This window comes from Mixophyes fleayi, chromosome 4 (assembly GCF_038048845.1).
Source record: "Mixophyes fleayi isolate aMixFle1 chromosome 4, aMixFle1.hap1, whole genome shotgun sequence".
In the NCBI taxonomy this organism is placed as follows: domain Eukaryota; kingdom Metazoa; phylum Chordata; class Amphibia; order Anura; family Limnodynastidae; genus Mixophyes; species Mixophyes fleayi.
This window is the reverse complement of record NC_134405.1, coordinates 53,625,993-53,651,533: the sequence shown is the minus strand read 5'-3', so window position 1 is coordinate 53,651,533 and position 25,541 is coordinate 53,625,993. Positions and strand designations below refer to the sequence as shown.

At 43.6% G+C, this 25,541-nt stretch overlaps 6 protein-coding genes and 1 pseudogene across 6 annotated transcripts; 4 read left to right on the top strand and 3 right to left on the bottom strand.

The window, feature by feature from the left end:
* The first annotated feature begins 4,902 nt into the window (after positions 1 to 4,902).
* On the top strand, positions 4,903 to 5,637 carry LOC142149829 (histone H1-like). Its single transcript, XM_075205130.1, has one exon. It carries the CDS (start codon positions 4,903 to 4,905, stop codon positions 5,605 to 5,607), a length of 705 nt encoding a protein of 234 aa, XP_075061231.1. The 3' UTR covers positions 5,608 to 5,637.
* Positions 5,638 to 6,527: 890 nt separating this feature from the next.
* Positions 6,528 to 7,280, bottom strand: LOC142149828 (histone H2B 1.1-like). The gene has a single exon (XM_075205129.1). It carries the CDS (start codon positions 7,258 to 7,260, stop codon positions 6,880 to 6,882), a length of 381 nt encoding a protein of 126 aa, XP_075061230.1. The 5' UTR covers positions 7,261 to 7,280; the 3' UTR covers positions 6,528 to 6,879.
* Positions 7,281 to 7,570: 290 nt separating this feature from the next.
* Positions 7,571 to 7,963, top strand: LOC142149827 (histone H2A type 2-B). The gene has a single exon (XM_075205128.1). The coding sequence runs from the start codon at positions 7,571 to 7,573 to the stop codon at positions 7,961 to 7,963; it is 393 nt and encodes a 130-aa protein (XP_075061229.1).
* A 634-nt stretch (positions 7,964 to 8,597) lies between these two features.
* On the bottom strand, positions 8,598 to 9,008 carry LOC142150667 (histone H3-like). The gene has a single exon (XM_075205862.1). It carries the CDS (start codon positions 9,006 to 9,008, stop codon positions 8,598 to 8,600), a length of 411 nt encoding a protein of 136 aa, XP_075061963.1.
* Positions 9,009 to 20,105: 11,097 nt separating this feature from the next.
* Positions 20,106 to 20,516, top strand: LOC142150666 (histone H3). The gene has a single exon (XM_075205861.1). It carries the CDS (start codon positions 20,106 to 20,108, stop codon positions 20,514 to 20,516), a length of 411 nt encoding a protein of 136 aa, XP_075061962.1.
* A 12-nt stretch (positions 20,517 to 20,528) lies between these two features.
* LOC142149826 (histone H2B 1.1-like) lies at positions 20,529 to 21,795 on the top strand (annotated as a pseudogene).
* Positions 21,796 to 22,705: 910 nt separating this feature from the next.
* Positions 22,706 to 23,561, bottom strand: LOC142149825 (histone H1A-like). Its single transcript, XM_075205127.1, has one exon. The coding sequence runs from the start codon at positions 23,559 to 23,561 to the stop codon at positions 22,908 to 22,910; it is 654 nt and encodes a 217-aa protein (XP_075061228.1). The 3' UTR covers positions 22,706 to 22,907.
* Positions 23,562 to 25,541: the final 1,980 nt, after the last annotated feature.

Genomic DNA, 25,541 nt, shown 5'->3' with positions numbered 1-25,541 from the left:
GTTCAAGCTCCTCACACTTACTTTTAAGGCCCTCTCCAACTACACTGCTCCCTACATCTCAAACCTCATTTCCATCCACGCTCCATCCCGCCCTCTGCGTTCGGCTAATGACCGTCGCCTCACCTCCCCCCTGGTTACCTCCTCCCATGCTCGCATCCAAGACTTCTCCCACGCTGTCCCCCTCCACTGGAACCAGCTCCTCTGCTCCATCAGAACATCCCCCAACTTGTCCAGCTTCAAACAGGCCTTAAAAACCCACCTCTTCCTCAAAGCCTTCCAGTCCCCCACCTAACCGACCTCCTTCCAGCCTCCCACCTACCGCCCTCCCTATCCTGCCCTCCTCCTGCCTCCCTCCTCGTCATTCTCCTCTCCCCCCTCTCCCTCTCTGTGTTCTCCTCCTTTTCTCCTCCTACCCTTGTGTCTCTGTCTGTCCTACCCTCCCCTTAGATTGTACGCTCCTTCGAGCAGGGCCTCCTCTCCTCCTGTTCTCCACCACCTTAACTCTGCTCTCCAGCTCCCTGTCTCCTCCGTGAGGTCCTCCTGCCCTTCTGCCCCTCTAGCTTCACAGCTGGGGGCTCTAACCTTTCATCTAGCTGTACTTTGAGCTTCTGAGTTACTGTGCTTTTTGTTAACTGTACCGTGCTGCCTCACCCTGTATCGTGTTTCTGTATGTCCCTGTACGGCGCTACGGATACCTAGTGGCGCCTTATAAATAAAAATTAATAATAAAAATAATAATTATATATATATATATATATATATATATATATATATATATATATATATATATATATATATTGGCAAAAAACAGGGATACTCTGCACTCTCCAAACACATAACTAATGCTGTACTAAATTATTTTCTATATTACAAACAGGAAATGTTAGTTCCACATATTGCAATATATGTTAAGCTGACCAACTCTCGCCAAAGTCTTCCCATTCTGGTCAGTCCTATTTTATGCTATGCTATTTTATCTGGGCTTAAGGCTTACCTGCACACAGCTTTTAAATGCAAGTCTTTCCCAAGCACTAGCAACCATGGGAGACCTGGGACTCACCTGACACAAGTTGGAATTAATTAATGTAAAGAATGGGTTGCAAGAGTCATGGGACTTACATTGTATAAACAAAAACAGACATAGATCCTCTGCACTCTCCATGTACAGACTGGGGTGCAAGAGGGGGTTGCCAACATTGTATTGACAATTTATACAATGTGGGCAACCCCCTCTTCCACCCCAGTCTGTTTTTGTATATATATATATATATATATATATATATATATATATATATATATATATATATATATATATACCGTATATAAGCCGAGTTTTTCAGCATACTTTTGTATGCTGAAAAAGGGCACTCGGCTTATACACTGGTGAACTTACCTGGTGTCCGGTCCCTCGGCTTCAACTTCTGCATATGCGTTCCAACACAGGAAGTTCGGCATTTGGAACGCAAACTTGCGTTCCAAATGCCGAACTTCCTGTTGTTGGAACGCATATGCGTTCCACTGCCGGGTAAGTGAAACTCTCTCTCTCTCTCTCTCTCTCAAGACTGTGCGGAGAAATTGTTTGACCTGGTGGATAGTTTTGCTGAAAGCAACAAACGAAAAGTAGCAGTGTGGCCTTTGCAAATAATTTTACTCGTTCTGTGCCCAGAAATTATCCAGGACATTTCTAAGGAAGTTGTAGACGAAAACAAAATGAACAAGGTGAGAACCTGATACGTGGGAGGGATTTGCAGCATAGTTAACTTTCATGGTAAGATGGCGTTTTAGCCAATTGTCCCCATGCTTTTAGGCAGTTTATGTGGAAATAATCTGTCTGAATATAACATTTATATTAGGTTAACATGGTAAGTCATCCAATGTTAAGTTGTAGCTTTACATTTTTGACATATTCCTGGGTAAACATTACACATATAGGAAAATTGTAAGGTGTTACTCCAAAGCAAACGTGCCCTTTGTGACCTCCCACCTCAATCTGCCATGGTGGCTCACAGGGCTGAGGAATTCAATTGGTCCATAATACTTCTGTAGAATTCTGTTCTAGAACTGTTTTAGGATTATAGTACTGTACAGGGCGCTCTCTCTCTCTCTCTCTCTCTCTCTCTCTCTCTCTCTCTCTCTCAGTGCAATTACATAATGAACAAACAATACAACCACCATGTTCATACATTTATATCCCTACCCCTTTATTTAGGTTAGGTTGTACCCAATGCCAATGATTTTATAATCATTTATAAATGTTCCTTGTCATCTACTGTTATTTATGGTTTAGCTAAAAATGATTTCATAGATTGAACCTATCATTTTTATTTAGGTTTTTAAATTAGCGCTCTTTTCCACCCTAGGCTTATACTCGAGTCAATACGTTTTCCCAGTTTTATGTAGTAAAATTAGGTGCCTCGGCTTATATTCGGGTCGACTTATACTCGAGTATATACGGTATATATATATATATAAATATATACATAAAATAATGTTGAATGAAGCCTGAGACCTCCTGTTTTGTATCCGTAAATTCTGGAAGCACTGCCAAGAACCAGTAAGCTGTGCATTTGACATTCAGAAAGAGGATAATCATAATCAAAGTCTTTAAGTACAGGCTGCTTGTGCATTTAAACCCTTGGTGTATTTTCTACCTACAAATGGGTAAATAACTACCCATTCTTCCGTTCACAGGAATGTCTGTTCAGGGTACCCAGGTGTTTTATCAGTGTACATTTTCTCATTTACTTTAATAGGCGTTTAGGCTCTTTTACAGTGAACATTTCATAACACTATACAAAATTACTTTGATTATGACCCATGGTAAAATGTTATAATCTGAGCAGCAGCATTATTAATGATGAGAGGAGATTCCCTGAGATTTACTCCTTATTGATTAATGCCAATACTCTGCTCTCATCACAGAAAAGTGTGGGGAAGAGTCTCCGAGTTAGGCATGAATACCTACCAGCTAACATGACCATGAGTTTAAAAGTGACAAGACAATGGTAAGTAGACAATGGTAAGTAGAGGCAGGGAAGTCAAAAACTCCTCTAGAAGGTTACTAATGAGGATAATTTTGCACTCTAACTTTTGGGAGCCGCTAACACTAAAGACTTCCCGAGTGATGTCTGACAGTCCATCAGGAGTTATAACCTCCAACAAGCTTGAAAGCAAATTGATCCCGAATATGTACGTTGCATCACCCTTTAAGCCCCTCTTCTGGGTCTCTTGGTCCAGAAGGGGATGGGAACAAGTGGAGACATTTGTCCCAGTATGAGGGTTGGAGGGCACTATCTTGCGGAGAGTACCAGTAAGTTTGTTGTGTCCTCACGTGCCCAAGGGCTCCCTGAAGTCTGTAGTAGTGAATGATTAAACAATGGAGCCAGCAATTGTCACACAATTCAATATAATCTAAGAAAATGTCTCTAAATCCAAGATAATCATAAAATGAACCCGTTATTGTTTTTTCTATCTAGAAATGCTAACCTGCAGCCTGGGATTTTTGGCTCCTGGAATCTGGCCGTTAGTGTCCAAAATACTGCAGTTCATACTATAAGCAATACGTCACTGTACCCGTGTAATGTGCTACAAAACAAGACTAAATACAATAGTAAGTGACCATGCTGCTTTAAGCTAGGTACACACTACAGATTTTTCCACCAACTTTTTATGCCAATCGATTTTACATGCGATCGATGTTCCGATCGCTTGGTTCATGGACTGCATACACACTAGCCTTGTTTAGGACAATAAAGGGAAGAGCGGACGTCCCTTTAGCGACTTTTTACAGCCATGTTGTGGTGAGCAATAACTGTAATTTCGTACTCACTGTTGTGGATCGGTCGGAAGTTTATACACACTTCACAACGGAAACGAGATTGGAACGGAAATGTAAAACGGTACAACTAACCAAATGAGGCGTTAATCGTCCATTTGGGCAGACTTTCGACCATTGTGTCACTGCACACACTGACCCGACTTTTGAACGAGCGGTAGTATGTCGGCTGATTGAGCCGATTATTGGATGAAAACCGTGTAGTGTGTACCCAGCTTTAGAACTGAATATATAGCACTGTGATACTGCAACCCCTTTGTACTCCATATGGCAAGATCTATGGTACTTTATTACTGATGAGAGAGGGTCCCTAGGAGGGACAACCTTTCCTGACCCTACTCTCATATAAAAATATAGAACTACAAGTGTTGGCAAAAGAGGATGTCAAGTTGCCTTTGTTTTTCAATGTGCCCAGCACCCTGCTCTTGCCACACCAGCGTCTCTTCACAATAAAGATGGCAATTTAGTTCCTAGACAAGAGTGCCATAAAGTTGTTTGGATTGGGAGCAGAGACAATCTGCCTGTGCTAACCACCTGGGTGTACAAGAGTCCTGATCCTCTTTATGTCGTTCAATATGCAGCCTGCTCTGTACGGATTGTGACAAAGAGCATCTTCTTTATGACAAGTGCCAGGTGGAGAGAGAAGAGCCCCGATGGGCCATTTTAGCCTTGTAGAAACGGGGAGATGTGTCACATGCCGGGCAGATCCGACGGGGTATGGGGGAGCTTCCAGCGGGGATTCCTGGCTTCCTTATTAGCAACTAGTCCAGCAATGGCCATAAAGGGTTAGGAGAGACCTTGGAGGACGGTTGTGGTGCAGAGAACCAGCTCGCTCGTCTTCTCATTTCGTATAAAAGTCTCTTTTCCTCGGTCACAGAAACACAACGTACGAGGAAAGCTCCCCTTACACTCAGACAGGGAAGGGTTTACGTGACTGCGTATCCGCCAATAGAAACACAGAGCGGACTGTGCACACCAGCCAATCACAGCGCAGCCGGCAGTGTATATAAGAGACTTCTGCCGCTCTCTATGGATAGTACTTTTCTATTTGTGTACTTGTAGTGAAGATGGCAGAAACCGCACCAGTCGCCGCTGAGTCTGTTCCTCTATCAGAGGGCGCCGGCAAAAAGAAGAGACAGCCGAAGAAAGCCGCAGGAGGAGCCAAGAAGAGCCCCAAACCCTCTGGTCCTAAAGTGTCCGAGCTGATCCTGAAAGCCGTGTCCGCCTCCAAAGAGCGCAGCGGGGTTTCTCTTTCCGCCTTGAAGAAGGCTCTGGCTGCCGGAGGTTACGATGTGGAAAAGAATAACACCCGCGTCAAACTGGCTGTGAAAGGTTTGGTGAGCAAAGAAACCCTCATCCAGGTGAAAGGCAGCGGCGCTTCCGGCTCCTTCAAGCTGAATAAGAAGCAGCTGGAGAGCAAAGAGAAGGCGGCCAAGAAGTCTGTGCAGCCCAAGAAGCCGGCGGCAAAGAAAGTGGCCAAATCCCCTAAGAAGCCCAAGAAAGCTCCGAGTGCGGCCAAGAGCCCGAAGAAGGTGAAGAAGCCAACGGCGTCTGCCGCAAAAAGCCCGAAGAAGGCTGCCAAGAGCCCGGCTAAGAAGGCGGCTAAGCCCAAAGCTGCCAAGAGCCCGGCTAAGAAAGCGGCTAAACCTAAAGCTGCCAAGAGCCCGGCTAAGAAAGCGGCTAAACCTAAAGCTGCCAAGAGCCCGGCTAAAAAGGCGGCTAAGCCCAAAGCTACCAAGAGTCCGGCTAAGAAAGCTGCGGCAAAGAAGTGATGGAAGAGCCGCAGCCTGATCTTTCTTAACTCCCCCCAAAGGCTCTTTTCAGAGCCACCCACCCTCTCATGATAGAGCTGTATGCACACGATATGAACTATAAGGGGGAAACACGGGAGTGAGGGGTATGTATTAGGTAACCATATACGGTCTCCAATCCTTACACTCAACCACATTTTCTGCCATAACCTTGGGTATTGCTGTGAAGAGGCAAATGTGACTTCATAGCAATATTACAGTAAGTCTGCAAACTCATGCGCTGGATTTTAAATCTAGACAAATGACTGATCGGTCTGTTGACTACACAGAAAACCACCGTTTCTCCTGCAACACCTCCTGATAATCATTATTGTGTATTGCAAACGCTGGTGGTTACAGTGCAGTCTATAACATGATCGATCTGATTGCAGATAGATTCTTCAAGGGTCACTGACATTCTCGGCAGTCTTAACCGTATTGGAACTCTCAGGTACGCACAGTTCTCGCGACGCCAGCAGTCTTTTAATTGATTCTATCCGGTATACCCACTGTCATAAAGGAGAATATGCAAACTTTAACCCCTTGCATTACACCTGCCGCAGGTAACCATCTTTCCTGGCACACATTGTGAACAACTTTGGCACAAAGGATAAATAGCATTGCCGACAATACTTATGTCTCTTGGGGAATACGGTTTATTCACTCTTTTACTCATAGAAATGTAGCAAAAATATAATGCACAATAAATATTCACTTTGATACTCTATTTGTTAGACAGTTAAATGTATCCGTAAATTCCTTAACTAGAAGTGGAGAATTAAACATATCGGGATAACGAGGGCAAAGTTTCCCTCAGTGACCACATGAGGTCGCTCTTCGGTCAGATTAGTGTGGTTACCAACTTCCAATTTCTGATGTTTTGTAGGATAGAGCCAAGAATTCAAAGCGTGTTCAATTTATAAACATGAAAAAAAGAAATATACAAATTCTATGAAATGTTGTATAATAAATGTTAATGGACAAGGATTATTGTCACATTTTATTTACGTTTCTTTATGTGCACCATATCGATCAACTTGTACACCTGCATTTTCCACATCATTAAAAGTACGAATAGACCATTCAGGAAATGAATTGTTAAATGAAGTCCGGATGAAGAGCCAGATTATAGTCCCAAATCACTTGTCAGCAGCCTAGTATAGTTACAGCACAAACCACAATAATTACAGCCCGATTAGTGAGAAGATGGGTGGCTCTTAGAAGAGCCTTTGTGTTCATGTAGGACAGAGGATATTACTTGGCGCTGGTGTACTTGGTGACGGCCTTAGTGCCCTCGGACACGGCATGCTTGGCCAGCTCTCCCGGCAGCAGCAGGCGTACGGCGGTCTGGATCTCCCGGGAGGTGATGGTGGAGCGCTTGTTATAATGAGCCAGGCGGGAAGCTTCCCCAGCGATGCGCTCAAAGATATCATTAACAAAGGAGTTCATGATGCCCATAGCCTTAGAGGAGATACCGGTATCGGGGTGCACCTGCTTCAGTACCTTGTACACGTAGATGGCGTAACTCTCCTTCCTGGTCTTCCTACGCTTCTTCCCATCTTTCTTCTGGGTCTTGGTCACCGCTTTCTTGGAGCCTTTCTTAGCAGCAGGCGCTGACTTCGCTGGATCAGGCATTATCAGTTCTTTCTCTCTATACACGATGCTGAAAAACTGTTTCTAAACGCCCTCAGATCGGCTTTATTTATAGGCAGCGCATGCAAATGAGGAATCACGATTTATTGGACAAATTTATCATGTGACGGTCGGTGTATTCATAACTCCACCCTTCACTTCCTGACTGGTCTGCGCATGAACCTGAGCGGCATTGGTTAGGGAAAAGCGGACCAATCACAGAGGAAGCTGTTTGTGCCTTCCAAGTATATGAAGGAAGTAGACGAGCAGAATTACTTATATTACAGTGCTAGTATATTAGTCTGAGCTGAACATGTCTGGAAGAGGGAAACAAGGCGGTAAGACCCGGGCTAAGGCCAAGACTCGCTCATCTCGGGCCGGTCTGCAGTTTCCTGTCGGTCGCGTTCACCGTCTACTGAGGAAGGGAAACTATGCGCAGCGTGTGGGAGCCGGAGCCCCGGTGTATATGGCCGCAGTACTCGAGTACCTGACGGCTGAGATTCTGGAGCTGGCCGGGAACGCCGCCCGTGATAACAAGAAGACCCGTATCATCCCCCGCCACCTGCAGCTCGCCGTGCGCAACGATGAGGAGCTCAATAAGCTGCTCGGTGGGGTGACCATCGCCCAGGGAGGTGTCCTGCCCAACATCCAGGCCGTGCTGCTGCCCAAGAAGACCGAGAGCCACAAACCGGCCAAGAGTAAGTGATTTGCCGCTGGATATTTCCACTAAAGAACCGACGTCCCTATAACACAAAAGGCTCTTCTCAGAGCCACCCACGTTTTCCTATAGGAGCTGATTACAATGCGGTTGTTTCTTTCATTGCAGCTTTGTGTAGGTTCACAGCAGTTTTTTTTCACTAGTAAACCCGGCCCGAACTTTTATCACCACTTTGGGTAGATAAGTGAGATTATGTACAGGGACGATCTTTGTGGGGAACAACTAATGTTAATAGCTCGTTCAGTAGGATAACGTGGCTGAGAAAAGCCGTCAGTATCTATACATACACACACTAGTTTATGCCATTTGTGCGGGTGGTTGAAACTAGTTGAGTACAACCTTAGTTTTCTCGAAAATAAATAAAAAATAATGTTAAGTAGGCAGGAGAATCAGTGTGTGCAAACAGCAACTGACGAAATGCACGTTGTGCTGATAATACAGGCTGAGCTGCTGCTTTGGATCCCAATAAATGATCGAATACCGACCCGTGTCTTATACCAGACAGTTATTACTTTAGATAAATAATTGATAACATACACAGATCAATGCTAGAGCTCGTTTAGAAGGATTTGGTGGCTCTGAAAAGAGCCTTTGTGTTATGTATGTAGATGTACGGATTATCTTATGCCCTCTCCCCGCGGATTCTGCGGGCCAGCTGGATGTCCTTGGGCATGATGGTCACCCTCTTGGCGTGGATGGCGCAGAGGTTGGTGTCCTCGAAGAGCCCCACCAGGTAAGCTTCGCTGGCCTCTTGCAGGGCCATGACTGCCGAGCTCTGGAAGCGCAGGTCGGTCTTGAAGTCCTGGGCGATCTCCCGCACCAGACGCTGGAAGGACAGCTTGCGGATCAGCAGCTCAGTGGATTTCTGGTAGCGGCGGATCTCTCGGAGAGCAACTGTCCCGGGACGGTAACGATGCGGCTTCTTCACGCCGCCGGTAGCAGGGGCGCTCTTCCGGGCGGCTTTAGTTGCCAGCTGCTTGCGGGGAGCTTTCCCTCCGGTAGACTTGCGGGCGGTCTGCTTGGTCCTGGCCATTGTTCTACTACAAGTGTGTATTAGTAACTGAAGAAAAGCTGCTTAACCAACTTTATTTATAGAAAGTGCTGCGCTGTCATTGGATGATTTAAGGTCGCCTTTCATCCTCATTGGTTCAATCAGCTCGCTGCATGTTTCAAAAAGTCCGCCAATAATCTTTATTGTTTTTTTTCGTTATTTTTTATATAAGCCATCTGACAGGATGAGGAATTAAATGATAACAATTAGGACAAACGGTATTTTCATGTTTCAATAATGATTATTACGATTTAACAGAACCGGGAAGTATTTCCTAGTATTTCAGCGGGAAGAAATAACAAGTAGATACACATACTTACCACACGGTGGTGATATTGCGTCACAATCTACAAAACAGTACTAGGATCTAAACAGCCCACGTTCAATATATACTCCCCCTCCCCATTCCTTCTATTTTATTCTTCTACAGTATAGCATCACTTTTTGATAGTGGCATAATTACTTATTTTAAATGATCATTCTGATGTAACTATCACATAGGTTGTCTCTATTATTCCTGTTATAGTCAATTGAAAATACAATGTGACACAGAGCAATAGATGACATTAGCTCAGGGACTTTATAATGTGCCCTTGTTGGAACACTTGGAGAATTGGGTGTCACAATATGCAGCACCCACAGGCTATTTGCCAGGATCTAGAGGAGTTTATCAGCAGCAACTCCTGCACCGAGTCTTCTCTCACTGAGTTTCTTTTCAGCCTCTCAACCCCTACAGTACCGAAAAATCTATAAACATATATAGATGCGCCAAAGGAGTGTTTAAGTTTGAAAAACAATGGCAAAGTTCATCTGATATCCCTCCATAGGAACAATAATCTAGTCTTATCATGCTCTCCTCAATTAAGGCTGACAACCTCCTGATTCAGAGCTTGTGGGCTGTTTGAAGAAGGATTCTCCCCCTCTACAATTCCTGCAGCCAAATACAGTTGTTCGATTCACAGTTCCTCTATAATGATGTACTTATTAGAGAGAATATTTCTCAAAAGTTGATAGAAACATTGATGTCCAGGTTAAAAGGATGTTAAAATTCCACATATGTCTGCCTGATTCGGAATAAATATCCACTAACGCGTTTCGTCAGTCTGATTCTGACTATGTCAAAGATACTTTGTGGTCACTCGTTGGGGTCCAATTATATATACAACCTGCTGCAATTAGTACAGCTGTAGCAGTCATTTAGGTCAACACCTAAGATCGTTCGTAGCACACATATATTTTATGGCACAGCAAAATGTAAAAATATTGGGCTGCTTATGGGTGGAAGATTCACCCTCAGCAGCAGCAGCAGTGGGACTAACGCTCAAGAATTCTTCAGAGGAATCAATTATAATGCAGGAGTCATCGAGCCTTACAAAGTTGGATGCAGGGCTAACTCCTATCACTACTGAGGATATTGATGAGGACAATGTTGTGGGTGTAGATTGCAGGAGTCGAGATGTAGGTGAGAGAAGGGTCCTAGCTGATGACGGACTGCTTGTTATTATTTTTCTTTCAGCTTTTCCCAACACCTTGCCATGAACTTGCGTCAAATGGCGTAACATGGATGAGGTTCCAAGATGGTTAAGGTCCCTCCCTTGACTGAATGTGGCTTTACATACACTACAATTGGCTAGACAACTGTTGTCAGGATCTGGGTAGAAATAATTCCACACATAAGAAGTGGCTTTTTTTGGTCTTATGTCCAGGCATGACAATGGCCTTCTTCTTGTCACCTGCCAGAACTGCTTCCACTGGTGCAGGACTTACTCAAACAACCTCATCATTATCAACACCCTCTTTAGCACCCTCGTCAGCTACATAAATATCCCCCTCATCCTCCTCCAATTCCAAAGTGGCATCCTCAATTGGTGTATCGCCAGCTACACTCGGGCAGTTCAGGTACTCATCAGTAGAAATGCTGAAAGGGCCCTTCTTTATGGGTACACTATTAGAATGGTCACGATTGCACATACCACTAGTGGATGGACTCTCCTCAGGGATTGGTGTAATTTCTGATTCTGAACATACATTTTTCTCTAATGCCTTACTGTTATCTTGCAGCTCGGCTTTCACACGTAACAGTAGTTGTGCACCACTTTTGGACTCTGAATTACTTGTTCCTGTTTGGTCACGAGTGACCTTACAAAAAGAAGCCTCAGTAACATTTTTAAATCACGCACTAATAGAGAAAGGCGAAGGCCTTATTCTTTCTTTGCCACTGCGTGTGTAAAATGGCATGTTGGCAATTTCTTTTTATGGGCAGTTAACTTTTCCTGTATTAGAGCTCTTTTTCTCTTCAACACGGTAAAAGGTGTTTTTTTCTGTGATTTTTTTCCCTAACTTCAAAAGACTATGTACTTTTACATAGGCTTTACCAGATGATGTACAGGAAAGACTACCATCAGGACTGGTGGCAGAAGCAGCTTGCTGCTCCTACTCATGTGTGTACTGCTGTGTCTCCATTTTAATAAGACCCCCAAACACTTTGTAGTGCAAATTCAGAAATATATAGTGCTGCTATATTAGAATTTCAGCAGTCAGCAAATCGTTTTTTTAGAAGGGGGAAATATAACACCCCAAACCCTTTGTAGTGTAAATCAGGAACAATGCCTCCTCTATACTCTCTATACTTCTCTCTTCCTGCTCTATTCCTCTGACCTAACACTCCCCTGTCCCTCTCTCAAATGGCGCTAGATCGCCGTGGAGGCGGCTATTTATTCATTCTAAAACTCGCGAGATCCGACGGCGTCACAATGACGTTTTGCCTCGTTTTGGAATCCGAATAGGCGCCGGAGTACCGAGTCGACTCGGCTCGGTACTCGGATTCCGGAAGTTCGGGCGTTTTTGGTTCTCGGGGACCCGAGCCCGCCCATCTCTAGTATAAATAGTAACAGAAAAAGATGTGCCTTCCAGCAGTTGTCTCCACTCCTCTAGTGCTAGTTTTATGGCAAGTAATTCCCCGTCTCTAATAGCATAGTTCTTTTCAGCAGACGATCATTTTTGGAAGAAGACTCCACAAGGGTAAATTTTCCCATTAGAGGAACTTTGAGACAAGATAGTCCCAAATCCAATGGAGGATGCATCTACTTCCAGAAGGAAGGGGAAAGTAGTGTCGGGCTGTTGCAAAACTGTTGCATAATTAAAGGCTTATTTTAGTAAAGCAAAGGCCATTACTGCCTCGTTAGGCCAGTTTTAGAATCAGCTGATTTTTAAGTCAAGGCTGTAATGGGCGCAACAAGAGAAGAAAATCCCCAAATAAAGTGACGATAATAATTAGCGAACCCTATAAAACGCTGAGTTGTTTTGAGACAGACAGGCTGGGGCTATTCCAAGATAGCCTTGAGTTTCTCGGGGTCCACTTGAGATCCGGAACCAGAGATCACATACCGAAGAAAATGAAGCTGTTCTCTCTCCAAAACACATTTTTCTAATTTACAAAAAAAAGTGATATTGTCGAAGCTGAGTGAGAACGGCAGCCACATGTTCACGATGAGATCTTAAATCAGAAGAGTAGATGAGAATATCATCCAGATATATATCCACGAACTGATAGAGCATATCTTGAAAGACCTTATTCATAAAAATTTGGAAAACAGTGAGTGAATTACACAGCTTGAAAGGCATCACTGTATACGCAAAGTGGCCATCAAGGTTGTTAAAGTCTGTTTTCCATTTGTTGCCTTTTTTAATCCGACTCAAATTATAAGCTCCCCTTAGATCCAATTTTGTGAAGATGGAAGCTCCTTTTATCCTGTCAAAGAGTTCCAAGATCAGGAGCAGTGGGTACCTGTTTATAACAGTGATGGAACTGAGACCCCTATAATCAATGCAAGGGCGAAGCCCTCCATCTTTCTTATTGACGCAAAGAACTATGCCCCAGCAGGGGAGGTAGATTTCCATATGAAGCCTCTCTTTAGGTTGTCCTCAATGTAGGTAGACATGGCCTGGGATTCAGGTAAGAAGAGAGGATAGACGCGATCATGTGGAGGAGTCTTGCCAGTTAACAACTCTTTAGCACAATCCCAAGCCCGATGAAGGGGTAACTTGGAGGCTTCTTGTTCACAAGAGACAATTGTGAAGTTAACGTACTGAGCCAGAAGATCCAAGGAAGTAAACAAATATGGTAAGGATTCTCTCTTTGGAATCAGCACCTTCTGAAGGCATCGGGAATGACAGGAGGATCCGCAAGATACCACTTGCGCTTTTTGCCAATACAATACCTTTGAATTGAGTTGGAGTTAAGGAAGACTTAATACCAGCAGGTTAATGGATATAGGGATAATCAGAAAGGAGATGCATTCAGTGTGCAGCGCACCCACCTGAAGAGAAAGAGGAATAGTGCAAAATCTGACTGATTCCCCCACAATGCGACTACGTCAATGTTAGTGATAGCTATGAGTTGAGGAAGGAGATGCAAATGTACGGCTGCACTGGAGTCAATAAGAGCGGGCAGTGAGATCTGATGATCAGCATAACAAAGCAGCACTTCAAAGGAATAGTTTGAGTCACACAGAGAGATCTCTGATGTACCTAACCCGGCCTCTCTGGAGGAGATTGGGTTCTCCCGTTTCCCAGGTGCTTAGAACAATTGTATCAAGAAATGTCCGGGCTCACCACAGTACAGACAGAGATTATTATTAAAACGTCTCTCCCTCTCCTCAATTGAGAGATGTGCTCAGCCTATTTGCATGGACTCCTCAACAGGGACAATGGGGTTTTGAAACCTGGGAGCCAAACACAGGTTAGAGCGACAGGAATGTTCTCTCTCTTGATTTCTCTCCCTAAAACTAATGTAAATTTGGTTACAAATGGAGATAAGGGCATCAAGATAAACAGGACATTCCTGACCAGCTAGATTATCCTTTATAAAATTGGATAAACCCTGCCAGAAAGTTGCTTCCAGGGTGTCATTGTTCAACCGCAGTTCAGAAGTCAAAGTACGAAACTTAATGGCATATTGACCCAGAGGAAGCGTACCCTGTCGTATATGAAGAATGGCGGAGGCTGTACTAGAGAACCTGCCTGGTTCTTCGAATACTTTCATAAACATCTCCAAAAGCATAGTGTAGTTATGTAACAAAGGATGGTTGTGATCCCAGAACGGCGAGGCCCAAGCCAAGGCTTGGCCAGATAACACAGAAATGATATATGTGACTATGGTTTTTTCAGTAGGAAAATTTCCCGGCTGCAATTAAAATTGTAAAGCACACTGAATTAAAAAGCCCCAACAGGACTTAGGATCAACATCAAACTTTGGAGAATTAAGGATCTGGAGCTATGACGCAGAAGAATGTGTTACTGCAGAGCTTTGCACTGGGGGACCGCAAGCCGGAGGATTAACTTGGGTAGTCAAGGTGTTTTTTAATGTATCAAGTCGTACACAGGGAGTATCCAGTAGCGAAGTCTCAAGATAAGCCGAGGTCTGGTACACAGGTCAAAACCAGTAATGAAGCAGGCACGAATCACAGGGAGAAGAAGCACCTAGAAGGCAAAGCGAGTCAGACGCTAGATAACTTACACCATACAAGTGTCAGAGCGATTCTTATGTAGGAAGGTGAAGGTCAAATTCCCTGCTGGAGGTCACATGACCAGCAGAGCCGCACAATCGGAAGTCCCCACACTACAGACAGGACGGGAACAGGAGCGTGGAGCAGGTAAGTTTCTTACACGTGCTTTGTCAAATTGCCTGGAATAAAGTAACTGTTCGTTGGAGGGGATTAACATTGCAATGTTCCACTGTTTGGGATTATTCGTGCTAAATTCAAATTGAGGAATACAGGGAGCCGTGACGTTGCTCTGTGCTATTTTCCACGGAATGTTTGTTTGAACTGTGAAAGAGAAGTAGTGAACTGTGTTTAAACTGCCACTGTATAGAGACTGCATACCCATATATACCTCTGCTTAACATCCAAATGTACTTGTATGCTATGTGTTTACTAAGTTAAAGCAGCTGTGATAGAGTTTAGTGTGTATTGTTAGTGATAGTTATCGTTGTTAGGGGTCTATTTATGACCCTTCGTTTTTTTCACTTGATACTTTTCAATCCTTATCTCCTTGATAAGGACTGAAAAGTAACGGCTATGTATTAAAAAAACTTCTCAGGGACAGCAGTGCCGATAGACTGCTGTCCCTGAGAAGTGACTCACCTGATCATCGCAGTCTTTTCTCAAGTTTAAAGGCTGCGGTGATCTTCTCTTTTTTTTTCCTTTTTTGTTAGTGCGCATGCCCCGACTAAAAAGTTGGTGCATGCGCACTAGCATCCTGGACGGCAAACTGCAGGGTGATTGACAGGGAGGGATCACATGATCCCTCCACACATGCGCTGTTAGCTCTGCTCTTCAGAGCAGAGCTGGACAGCGCAAAAGTTTTCAGATATGTTAATGTACGCCAGCTTCAGATGGCGCCAGCTTCAGATGGCGTACATTAACATGTAAAAAAAGAGAAAAGTTTCTCTAAATAGACTTGCATACATAGCGGTTCTGAGCACTTCCCATACACTGTTATGGGGAGTGCTCAGAAAAACGATAGGAAATGCAAAGCAGCAGGTATCTGAGATATCTGCTGCGATGCTTCAATAATACATAGCAATTTCACGGTAAACACCCGAAAACTGTTGTTTTCGGGTGTTTAACACAAGAAAAATCCTTGATAAATAGACCCCTTAGTGAGATATTGAAAGACAGTTATTAGAAGGTATAGAGGTACCTCTTAGCTACATCAGACTAGTGAGGAATGTGTAGGTTATATTTTAGATACTAATAAGTATTGTTTCAAATTATTTGTCACCATTTATTTGAACCAAAGCAATCTATTTTTTATATAAAAGTTAGTAAAAAAAAAACAACTTAGAGATCCATGCCTAACTAATAAACGTGTCGCTGTGACTTTTAAAGACGGATTTGGAGTGATAATATTTCCTTTGTGTGTGTCTTTGTGAGAGAGAGAGAAAGGGAAACATATAGCTGGAAAGGAAAAATGAGTCAAGAAGCATCTGCTTAACTAACTAAAATAATGTTGCACCCCTGGGCACTATGAGTCATGTCCCAGTTTAACCACTTTTCTAGCACAACACGGACGACCACCAAGGGCAGCAAGTAAAAAAAAAAGTCTCAGCCAACGATCTGTGTAACCTCTCTGGCTGTTTCCTGTCGGCTGGGTATCCATGTGTTATAGTAGCTCCTTCAGAGGAAGTAATGGACTGCCTAGTGGTGCATAGAGGACCCACCTGGCAATATTTAAGAACTGTCAAAACATTACATGCGATGAGTGCCTTGTACTGGATCAGAGGCGATGCCAAGCAAGTTTAACCTTTATTTTCAATGTCCAGCACCCTGCTCTTCCCTCATGAATTACTTAGCAAAAACAGTTGGATGAAAAAACAAATAGGTTTTTATTCTAAATAAAATGCTTTCAGTAAATACACACTCTTTAACAAACAGTGTCAGGGGGTTGAAAGCACCTAAGCCAACTAAACAACTCACCCTATAGGGGCAATATCCACAAAGTCACTTGGAGCAATGACCTGACTGCAGAACAACATGTTCTGCTCCTCTGTCAGAGAGGTTGGGACTGAGTCCAATGTCTTCCTACTTTTACATAAAGAACACACAGGAAAACTTTTAAGTACTGTAAATTGCGACGCTTAAAACACATTTGAAACTATGTCACTGAATAAAATATATAACTACTGAAGAGAGAGGATGACAAGTGGGCTGTACCTTTACTTTTCAAGGTGCCTGGCACCCTGCTCTCCGGACATCATATTTTATTATCCTCTTACAGTACATTAAATAAACAGAGACAACCTATTTGAGACCGTCAAATGAGATTGATCATTTAAAACAAATGATTATATCATTATCAATAAGGGATGCTATATGAAAATATGTATGGAGATACCAAGTCACGGGAAGTGTATATTTCCTGTGTATGTGAAGACTTTGTTTCAGAAACTCTCTTTGTAGAATGTTTGGAGCTTAGTACTAAATTGCAGTATGTGATGCGATATCACCACCATATGGTAAGTATGTGTATCTACTTCTTATTTCTTAGAAAATTCTTCTTGATTCAATTCTAATGTAATTATGACTGAAACATAAAAATGTTGCTTATTGTAACTAATTTAATTTGTGATCCTGCCATCTCGCTTATTAGATTTAAAACAAAGTACTAAATACAAATTATTGGATCACATCAAGCTAACTGATTACGGCTTGTGTAAGGAGGGCCTAGGGCCAGGAGACACAACTAGCACTTTCTGTGATCACCAACTTACATTTCTCCTGAAATCCTCAGAGGAGAAGAGTATGGAAATATGCTGGAGAAAAAGTAGGTTGTTCCTCCCTTCAAGCTTCAGATCACAGATGATTATGGGTTGGAGAACTTTGACACTTAGTTTACCAGTGAGCCAGTGCAGCTTACGCCAGATGATGTGGATGTAATAAAACAAAGAGCCTGACCGATTTGAATATATTAACACATTGTTGCTCTCAACAGAAGAAAGAACTGTAGTGTTTATGGACTAACAATATGATTGATCCAGTAATTGTATCCTGTAACAGTATATGCACGGGAGGCTGGAAAACTGATGCCAGGTTCTTAGTACAGGCCACGCTACAGGATTTGCTGCTGAAAATCTGCTATAAGGGAAATGTCCATAGTGGATCTCTCCCTCAGTAGTATCTGCTCTCTGCATCAACAATGGTTCTCCGGTGCCATGTGCCGCTGTCCTGGAAAATCCACAAAAAGGAGGAAGTGGAGGAACTGTCAGAATCTGGACTGGTGACTTTCTCTACTTGTAAATCTGGATATTACAGAAAGCTGTGTATCTATCGCTGACATATAAAATTTTACCGAAAAACTAAGAAAAGGAATTGCACTGGAAATATTAAATTTTTAAATGACTTTTTGGAAATCAACAATGTAATGTGCCTAATTTAGCTTGTAGTGTGTGACATTATGCTGTTAATTTCCTAATGCAGAATTCCACGCAGACTAAACCGCCCAACCATAGATCCCCATAACACATCCCTTAGCCTTAACCGGTGGAATTCAGTTACTCTTGTATTATTCCCCCATCCACGTCCTAGTCAAGCACACGTTTTGTAGACGTTGGAATCTTGATTTGTTTTGTAGCTGCTGGTTACTGGTGGAAGACAAGTCCCCAGTCCGTAGCATATCTGACAGTGTTACAGAGGCAAAGTCGCTACTCAGAGAATTAAGGTTAGGACACCAGAGACGAGTAACAAGGCTGGTTTGCATTTAATGAAATGTGATCACTAACGTGTACGCTCTATTTACATCAATGTCTTATCCTACATTGCAAAATAATCTGCTTTGTGAACATTTGCTTGGGGTATAGAATACGTAAAACTTAGTTTTTTTTCATCAGATCCTCTATACGTGATTATTTGCAGCTTCTGAGAAGTGATTACAGAAAAAAAGTTCCCTTGTTTGCAGTTTAAACCTTTTAATAATAATCAGTAAAAAGCACACAAAAAAAACATCAGTTGCTATGGAATAAAAATCATAAGATTGGTTGAAACTGATGTTCTTCCTAAAACTTAGATTCCTACCCATATCCCGTTGGGCACTGGTTCTCCATCATTACAATTTAAGACCAGATCACGTTTTACTTTCTATTAGAGACATGCTAAACCTTCTTTTCAGACTTTTAACAAGTCATTAAGATAATTAAACAAGAAAGAAGCCAAATGTGGAGGTTTGTGTGTAATTTGTACATACATTCGGTTCTTTGCTGGGTGGATAAGTAGTGAGTGAGCGGTGTGTCAGACCAAACTATACTGCATCAGGGATGGGGCAAAAGAGTTGGTCCTGTGCAACTTCATGTACTTGTTTTGTGAAGGATTAATTACGTATATATGCTGAAAGTTTAACAACAAAAAAAGAGGATACAAATACTTAATTTTATACATTTAACTAAAGACATTAAGGGGCATATTTAACAAATCACGGTAGTGCACTATTGTGCACTTACCGTGGAATTAAAGTCCCGATGTGCCCTCCGCAAATTTATTAAAGGTGCATTGCAGCAGATATCATGGATATCTGCTGCTTTGCACTCCTGAACGTTTATGCGAGCAGTCACCATTCAACAGAATGGTGACTGCTCCTGGCCGCAATCTAACAAGTCCCGAAAAAAGAAAAATTTCGGGAACTTGTCTTGATAATGTACTGGCGTACATCATCCGAATTGAAGAAATCCACTGCTGTCAGCTCTGCTCCGAAGAGCAGAGCTGGACAGCGCATGTGTGGAGGGATCACATGATCCCTCCCTGTCACTCAGCGCTCTCTCTCTGCAACGATAGTTGCAGAGACAGAGTGGGGACTTTGTACGCATGTGCACTGCACATGCGCAATTGAAGGAAGAAGAGGAACGAAAACGAGATCCCCAAACAGCGCATCCGAAGAGGGGGGTAAGTGTGATTTTTTCTATCACAGAAACAGCAGTTTTTCGGAACTGCTGTTTCTGTGTTCCCTTTTTAATAAATTTGAGAAATAGTTCAATCCTTATCCTTGCGATAAGGATTGATAACTATTTCTCACTTTTGCCGATTAATGATAAATGTGCCCCTAAGTATGTTCCTGTGTTGTAATGTGTTATATATGTAAAATGTACTTGCTTTATAAATGAAATGAAGGATGGAATTGTGGTTCTGGAAGGGACTAATATATGGGAAAAATTGGTCGGGTAAGTATCTTGTCCTCTGATTTGGACTAGTAATATAACATTATAGCTAATTTAAAGATTGTAAAGCAGTAAATATGTTCTTTTTAGTTGTCTAAATTTAAAGGCATTAAATTGTTTGCACAGAAGATGGTATACTAATTCATAAATTAGTTAAGATAATTCATATTCTTTCACATGAAAGACGTTATTGAATAATTAATGAAAAAATAAACACAAATTCTTGGCGGGCTTTTGAAAACTTGCTACAAAAAATCGCAAACCAATCAGGATCATTCTTTAGCTATCCAATCATAGCGCAGGACTGAGCATATATAGATGTGTTTTAACGGCTGTTTCTTCAGTTACTAGTACATACGTGTAGTAGAACAATGGCCAGGACCAAGCAGACCGCCCGCAAATCTACTGGAGGGAAAGCTCCCCGCAAGCAGCTGGCAACTAAAGCCGCCCGGAAGAGCGCCCCAGCTACCGGCGGCGTGAAGAAGCCGCATCGTTACCGTCCAGGAACTGTTGCTCTCCGAGAGATCCGCCGCTACCAGAAATCCACTGAGCTGCTGATCCGCAAGCTGCCCTTCCAGCGTCTGGTGCGGGAGATCGCCCAGGACTTCAAGACCGACCTGCGCTTCCAGAGCTCGGCAGTCATGGCCCTGCAAGAGGCCAGCGAAGCTTACCTGGTGGGGCTCTTCGAGGACACCAACCTCTGCGCCATCCACGCCAAGAGGGTGACCATCATGCCCAAAGACATCCAGCTGGCCCGCAGAATCCGCGGGGAGAGGGCATAAGATAATAGTACATCTATATACATAACACAAAGGCTCTTTTCAGAGCCACCAAATCCTTCTAAACGAGCTCTGGCATGATCTGTATGTTACTTTATAAGAGGCTATTACACCCGCTGTTTACCGGTTTATGTGGTATCTAAATGTCATCGCTTAAAAACAAAACACGACTCGAATACTGTGCTCCGATCATCCGTTCTTTACAGTTTGTCTATGGTAAGAACACAACACGTGCACCCACTCTAGCTACAGGTTTTTTCTATAACATTAAGTTCTTACATTGCATAAAAATGACACGAGCCAAACATTAACTTCCCCGCGGCACAGCTCCTTTCTGTCGGGAAGCTCACAAATCTAGATTGATACATGGTCTCGGTATAGACGTAAAATAATGTCCTGTAAAATTACACAAATAAACTGCAATGGAAACAACCGCGCTGTAATCAGCTATTACAGGAAAAAGTGGGTGGCTCTGAGAAGAGCCTTTGTGTTGTAGGGACGTCGGTTCTGTAGGGTAACATGCAGATCAAATCACTTGCTCTTCCTCCGTGATTGGTCCATTTCAAGATAACCAATGCCGCTCAGGTTCATGCACAGACCAATCAGAGAGTGAAAGGTGGAATTATGGACGTACTGATCGTCACATGATACGTCTGTCCAATATTGCTTGATTCCTCATTTGCATTCATTTGCCTATAAATATGGCAGATCTGGGAGCTGTTTAAAACTGTTTATTCTGTAGTGTGTAGAAGGAGTGAATCGATCATGTCTGATCCTGTAGAATCAGCGCCTGCGTCTAAGAAAGCCTTCAAGAAAGTGGTGACCAAGACCCAGAAAAAAGATGGGAAGAAGCGTAGGAAGACCAGGAAGGGGAGTTACGCCATCTTCGTGTACAAGGAACTGAAGCAGGTGCACCCCGATACCGGCATCTCCTCTAAGGCTATGGGCATCATCCTTTATTAATGACATCTTTGAGCGCATCGCTGGGGAATCTTCCCGCCTGGCTCATTATAACAAGCGCTCTACCGTCACCTCCCGGGAGATCCAGACCGCCGTACGCCTGCTGCTGCCGGGAGAGCTGGCCAAGCATGCCGTGTCCGAGGGCACCAAGGCCGTCACCAAGTGCACCAGCGCCAAGTTATCCCTTCTCCGCCCGAAATGAACACAAAGGCTCTTCTAAGAGCCACCCACTTTCTCTACAATCGGGCTGTAATTATTGTGTTTTGTGCTGTAACTGTAATAGGCTGCTAGCAAATGATTTCAGACTATTATCTGGCTTTTCATCCGGACTTCATTTAACAATTTCCTGAATGGTTTATTCGGACTTTTAATGATACGAATACATAAGGTGTACACGTTGATCTATATGGTGCACTTAAAGAAACGTAAATATAAATGTGGTAATAACCCTTGTCCATTAACATTTATTATACAACATTTCATAGAATTTGTATTTCTTGTGTTCATTTTTAATTTATAAACGCGCTTTGAATTCTTGGCTCTTTCTTAGAAAACATCAGAAACTGGAAGTTGGCAACCACACTAATCTGACTCCAGAGCCACCTCATGTGGTCACTGAGGGAAACTCTCCTCTAGTTGTCCCGATATCTGTTTAATTCTCCACTTGTGGTTAAGGAATTTACTGATACATTCAACTGTAACAAATAGAGTATCAAAGTGAATATTTATTGTGCATTATATTTTTGCTACATTTCTATGAGTAAAAGAGTGAATAAACCGTATTCCCCAAGAGACATAAGTATTGTCGGCAATGCTATTTATCCTTTGTGCCAAAGTTGATCACAATGTGCAAGGAAGGATGGTTAACGGCAGGTGTAATGCAAGGGGTTAAAGTTTGCATATTCTCCATTATGACAGTGGGTATACCGGACAGAATCTATTGAAAGACTGCTGGCGTCGCGAGAACCCTGCGTATCTGAAAGTTCCAAAAAGGTTAAGACTGCCGAGAATGTCAGTGACCCTTGAAGAACCTATCTGCAATCAGAACAATCATGTTATACACTGCAGTGCAACAACCAGCGTTTGCAATATACAATGATAATCAGGAGGTGTTGCAGGAGAAACGGTGATTTTTCTATGTAGTAAACATACATTTGTCTAGATGTAATAACCAGCGCATGAGTTTGCAGTCTTACTGTAATATTGTTATGAAGTCACATTTGCCTCTTCACAGCAATACCCAAGGTTATGACAGCAAATGTGGTTGAGTGTAAGGCCTGGAGACCGTATATGGTTACCTAATACATACCCCACACTCCCGTGTTTCCTCCTTATAGATCATATCGTGTGCATACAGCTCTGTCGTGAGAGGGTGGGTGGCTCTGAAAAGAGCCTTTGGGGGGAGTTAAGAAAGATCAGGCTGCGACTCTTCCATCACTTCTTTGCCGCAGCTTTCTTAGCCGGACTCTTGGTAGCTTTGGGCTTAGTCGCCTTTTTAGCCGGGCTCTTGGCAGCTTTGGGCTTAGCTGCTTTCTTGGCAGCTTTGGGCTTAGCCGCCTTCTTAGCCGGGCTCTTGGCAGCCTTCTTTGGGCTTTTTGCGGCAGACGCCGTTGGCTTCTTCACCTTCTTCGGGCTCTTGGCCGCACTCGGAGCTTTCTTGGGCTTCTTAGGGGATTTGGCCACTTTCTTTGCCGCCGGCTTCTTGGGCTGCACAGACTTCTTGGCCGCCTTCCCTTTGCTCTCCAGCTGCTTCTTATTCAGTTTGAAGGACCCGGAAGCGCCGCTGCCTTTCACCTGGATGAGGGTTTCCTTGGTCACCAAACCTTTCACAGCCAGTTTGACGCGGGTGTTATTCTTCTCCACATCGTAACCTCCGGCAGCCAGAGCCTTCTTCAAAGCGGCAAGAGAAACCCCGCTGCGCTCTTTGGAGGCGGACACGGCTTTCAGGATCAGCTCGGACACTTTAGGACCAGAGGGTTTGGGGCTCTTCTTGGCTCCTCCTGCGGCTTTCTTCGGCTGTCTCTTCTTTTTGCCGGCGCCCTCTGATAGAGGAACAGACTCAGCGGCGACTGGTGCGGTTTCTGCCATCTTCACTACAAGTACACAAATAGAAAAGTACTATCCATAGAGGGCGGCAGAAGTCTCTTATATACACTGCCGGCTGCGCTGTGATTGGCTGGTGTTCACAGTCCGTCCTGTGTTTCTATTGGTGGATACGCAGACACGTAAACCCTTCCCTGTCTGAGTGTAAGGGGAGCTTTCCTCGTACGTTGTGTTTCTGTGACCGAGGAAAAGAGACTTTTATACGAAATGAGAAGACGAGCGAGCTGGTTCTCTGCACCACAACCGTCCTCCAAGGCCTCTCCTAACCCTTTATGGTCATTGCTGGACTAGGTGCTGCTAAGGAAGCCAGGAATCCCCGCTGGCAGCTCCTCCATACCCCGTCGGATCTGCCCGGCATGTGACACATCTCCCCGTTTCTACAAGGCTAAAATGGCCCATCCGGGCTCTTCTCTCTCCACCTGGCACTTGACATAAAGAAGATGCTCTTTGTCACACTCTGTACAGAGCAGGGTACATATTGAACGACATAAAGATGATCAGGACTCTTGTACACCCGGGTGGTTAGCACAGGCAGGTTGTCTCTGCTCCCAATCCAAACAACTTTATGATATTCTTGTCTTGAAAATAAATTGCCATCTTTATTGTGAAGAGACGCTGGTGTGGCAAGAGCAGGCTGCTGGGCACATTGAAAAACAAAGGCATCTTGGTATCCTCTCTTGCCAACACTTGTAGAGTAGGGTCAATAAATGTTGTCCCTCCTGGGAAACCCTCTCTCGTCAATAAAGCAGATATTAAAGAACCATAAATCTTACTGTATGGAGTACAAAGGGGTTGCAGTATCACAGTGCTATATCTTCAGTTCTAAAGCAGCATGGTCACTTACTATTGTATTTAGTCTTGGTTTGTAGCACATTACACGGGTACAGTGACAGATTGCTTATAAACTGTAGACTTCTGATTCCCTCAGCTTAACACCATACATTAATATTGTTAATCTTAGCACTATAAACTTAACTATAATAAAGACACAACAACTTTGTAGTGGAAAATAAAATAATATTTTTATTTATTTATTTACCTATAAAGGGTGGCGGCGAGAGCGATTGAATCTGCTAACAATTAATATCGAAAACCGAACAGTGTATGGCCCACAGGCACTAACCACTGGTCCCAGGCACCACAGTCCTTTACGATCGGCCGCTGCTAAATCTGGCGTTATAGTGACCACTCCCTTCTGGGCTCCCCAAGACGTACGCGCACAGTGCTGGTCAAGGGGTCCTCGCACAGAGGTACCAAGAGCCAGGGTGCTTCGAAAGGAGCGGTGACGTGCGGCCAATCAGTGATAGCACCGTATGAATTAGTCGCTGATTGAAAAAGCTCTCCTGCCACGCTGGGGTCCTTTAACGGACCCCCAGCCCGCCACCCATAGACCTCACTAACTGACCTACTCTCCAAAAAAGCTGTTCTATAAAAATCCAATTGCCTTCCTCTGACAGGTGAACCCCATCATTCCTATTTCGGAGGAAAAAATGGCAAAATACCTTCATGCCCCCGTATAAAAGCAACAGCGAGCAGCAAAGCCCAAGGTTAACACTGGACGGGGAGTATATTATTGCGTATCCATCACCTATTTGGTCTAATATACCTTTTGTACGCGTCTGAATTCCAGCGCCCTAAAGCTTTAATGGCGCTAACGGAAGAACCACTCTCAGCAGCAACAGTAGCCGCCCCAATCCTGAAGGAGTGAGTGCCAAATAATAACGGGTCTAGGCCCACGTGCTTCAGTGCACTCTTAAATATGGCCGTGAACTGATATTTCGACAAAGGTGATCCGTCAGCATGAATCATCCAGGGCTCAGAATCATGTGGTCTAACTCTTTGAAACTCAATGCACAGTACCACGGGGCAGATATCACAATCCCCTTGTGCAGAAATGGATATCCATTGACCACGACCCACTTGATCTGTTTTGGATCTGAGGATTTGACAAGACAGCATGTTAAC

Excerpts from the sequence above, each read along its gene's own strand:
- LOC142150667 (XM_075205862.1), bottom strand. The coding sequence starts at position 9,008 with ATGGCCAGGACCAAGCAGACCGCCCGCAAGTCTACCGGAGGGAAAGCT.
- LOC142150666 (XM_075205861.1), top strand. The coding sequence starts at position 20,106 with ATGGCCAGGACCAAGCAGACCGCCCGCAAATCTACTGGAGGGAAAGCT.
- LOC142149828 (XM_075205129.1), bottom strand. The coding sequence starts at position 7,260 with ATGCCTGATCCAGCGAAGTCAGCGCCTGCTGCTAAGAAAGGCTCCAAG.
- LOC142149827 (XM_075205128.1), top strand. The coding sequence starts at position 7,571 with ATGTCTGGAAGAGGGAAACAAGGCGGTAAGACCCGGGCTAAGGCCAAG.
- LOC142149825 (XM_075205127.1), bottom strand. The coding sequence starts at position 23,561 with ATGGCAGAAACCGCACCAGTCGCCGCTGAGTCTGTTCCTCTATCAGAG.
- LOC142149829 (XM_075205130.1), top strand. The coding sequence starts at position 4,903 with ATGGCAGAAACCGCACCAGTCGCCGCTGAGTCTGTTCCTCTATCAGAG.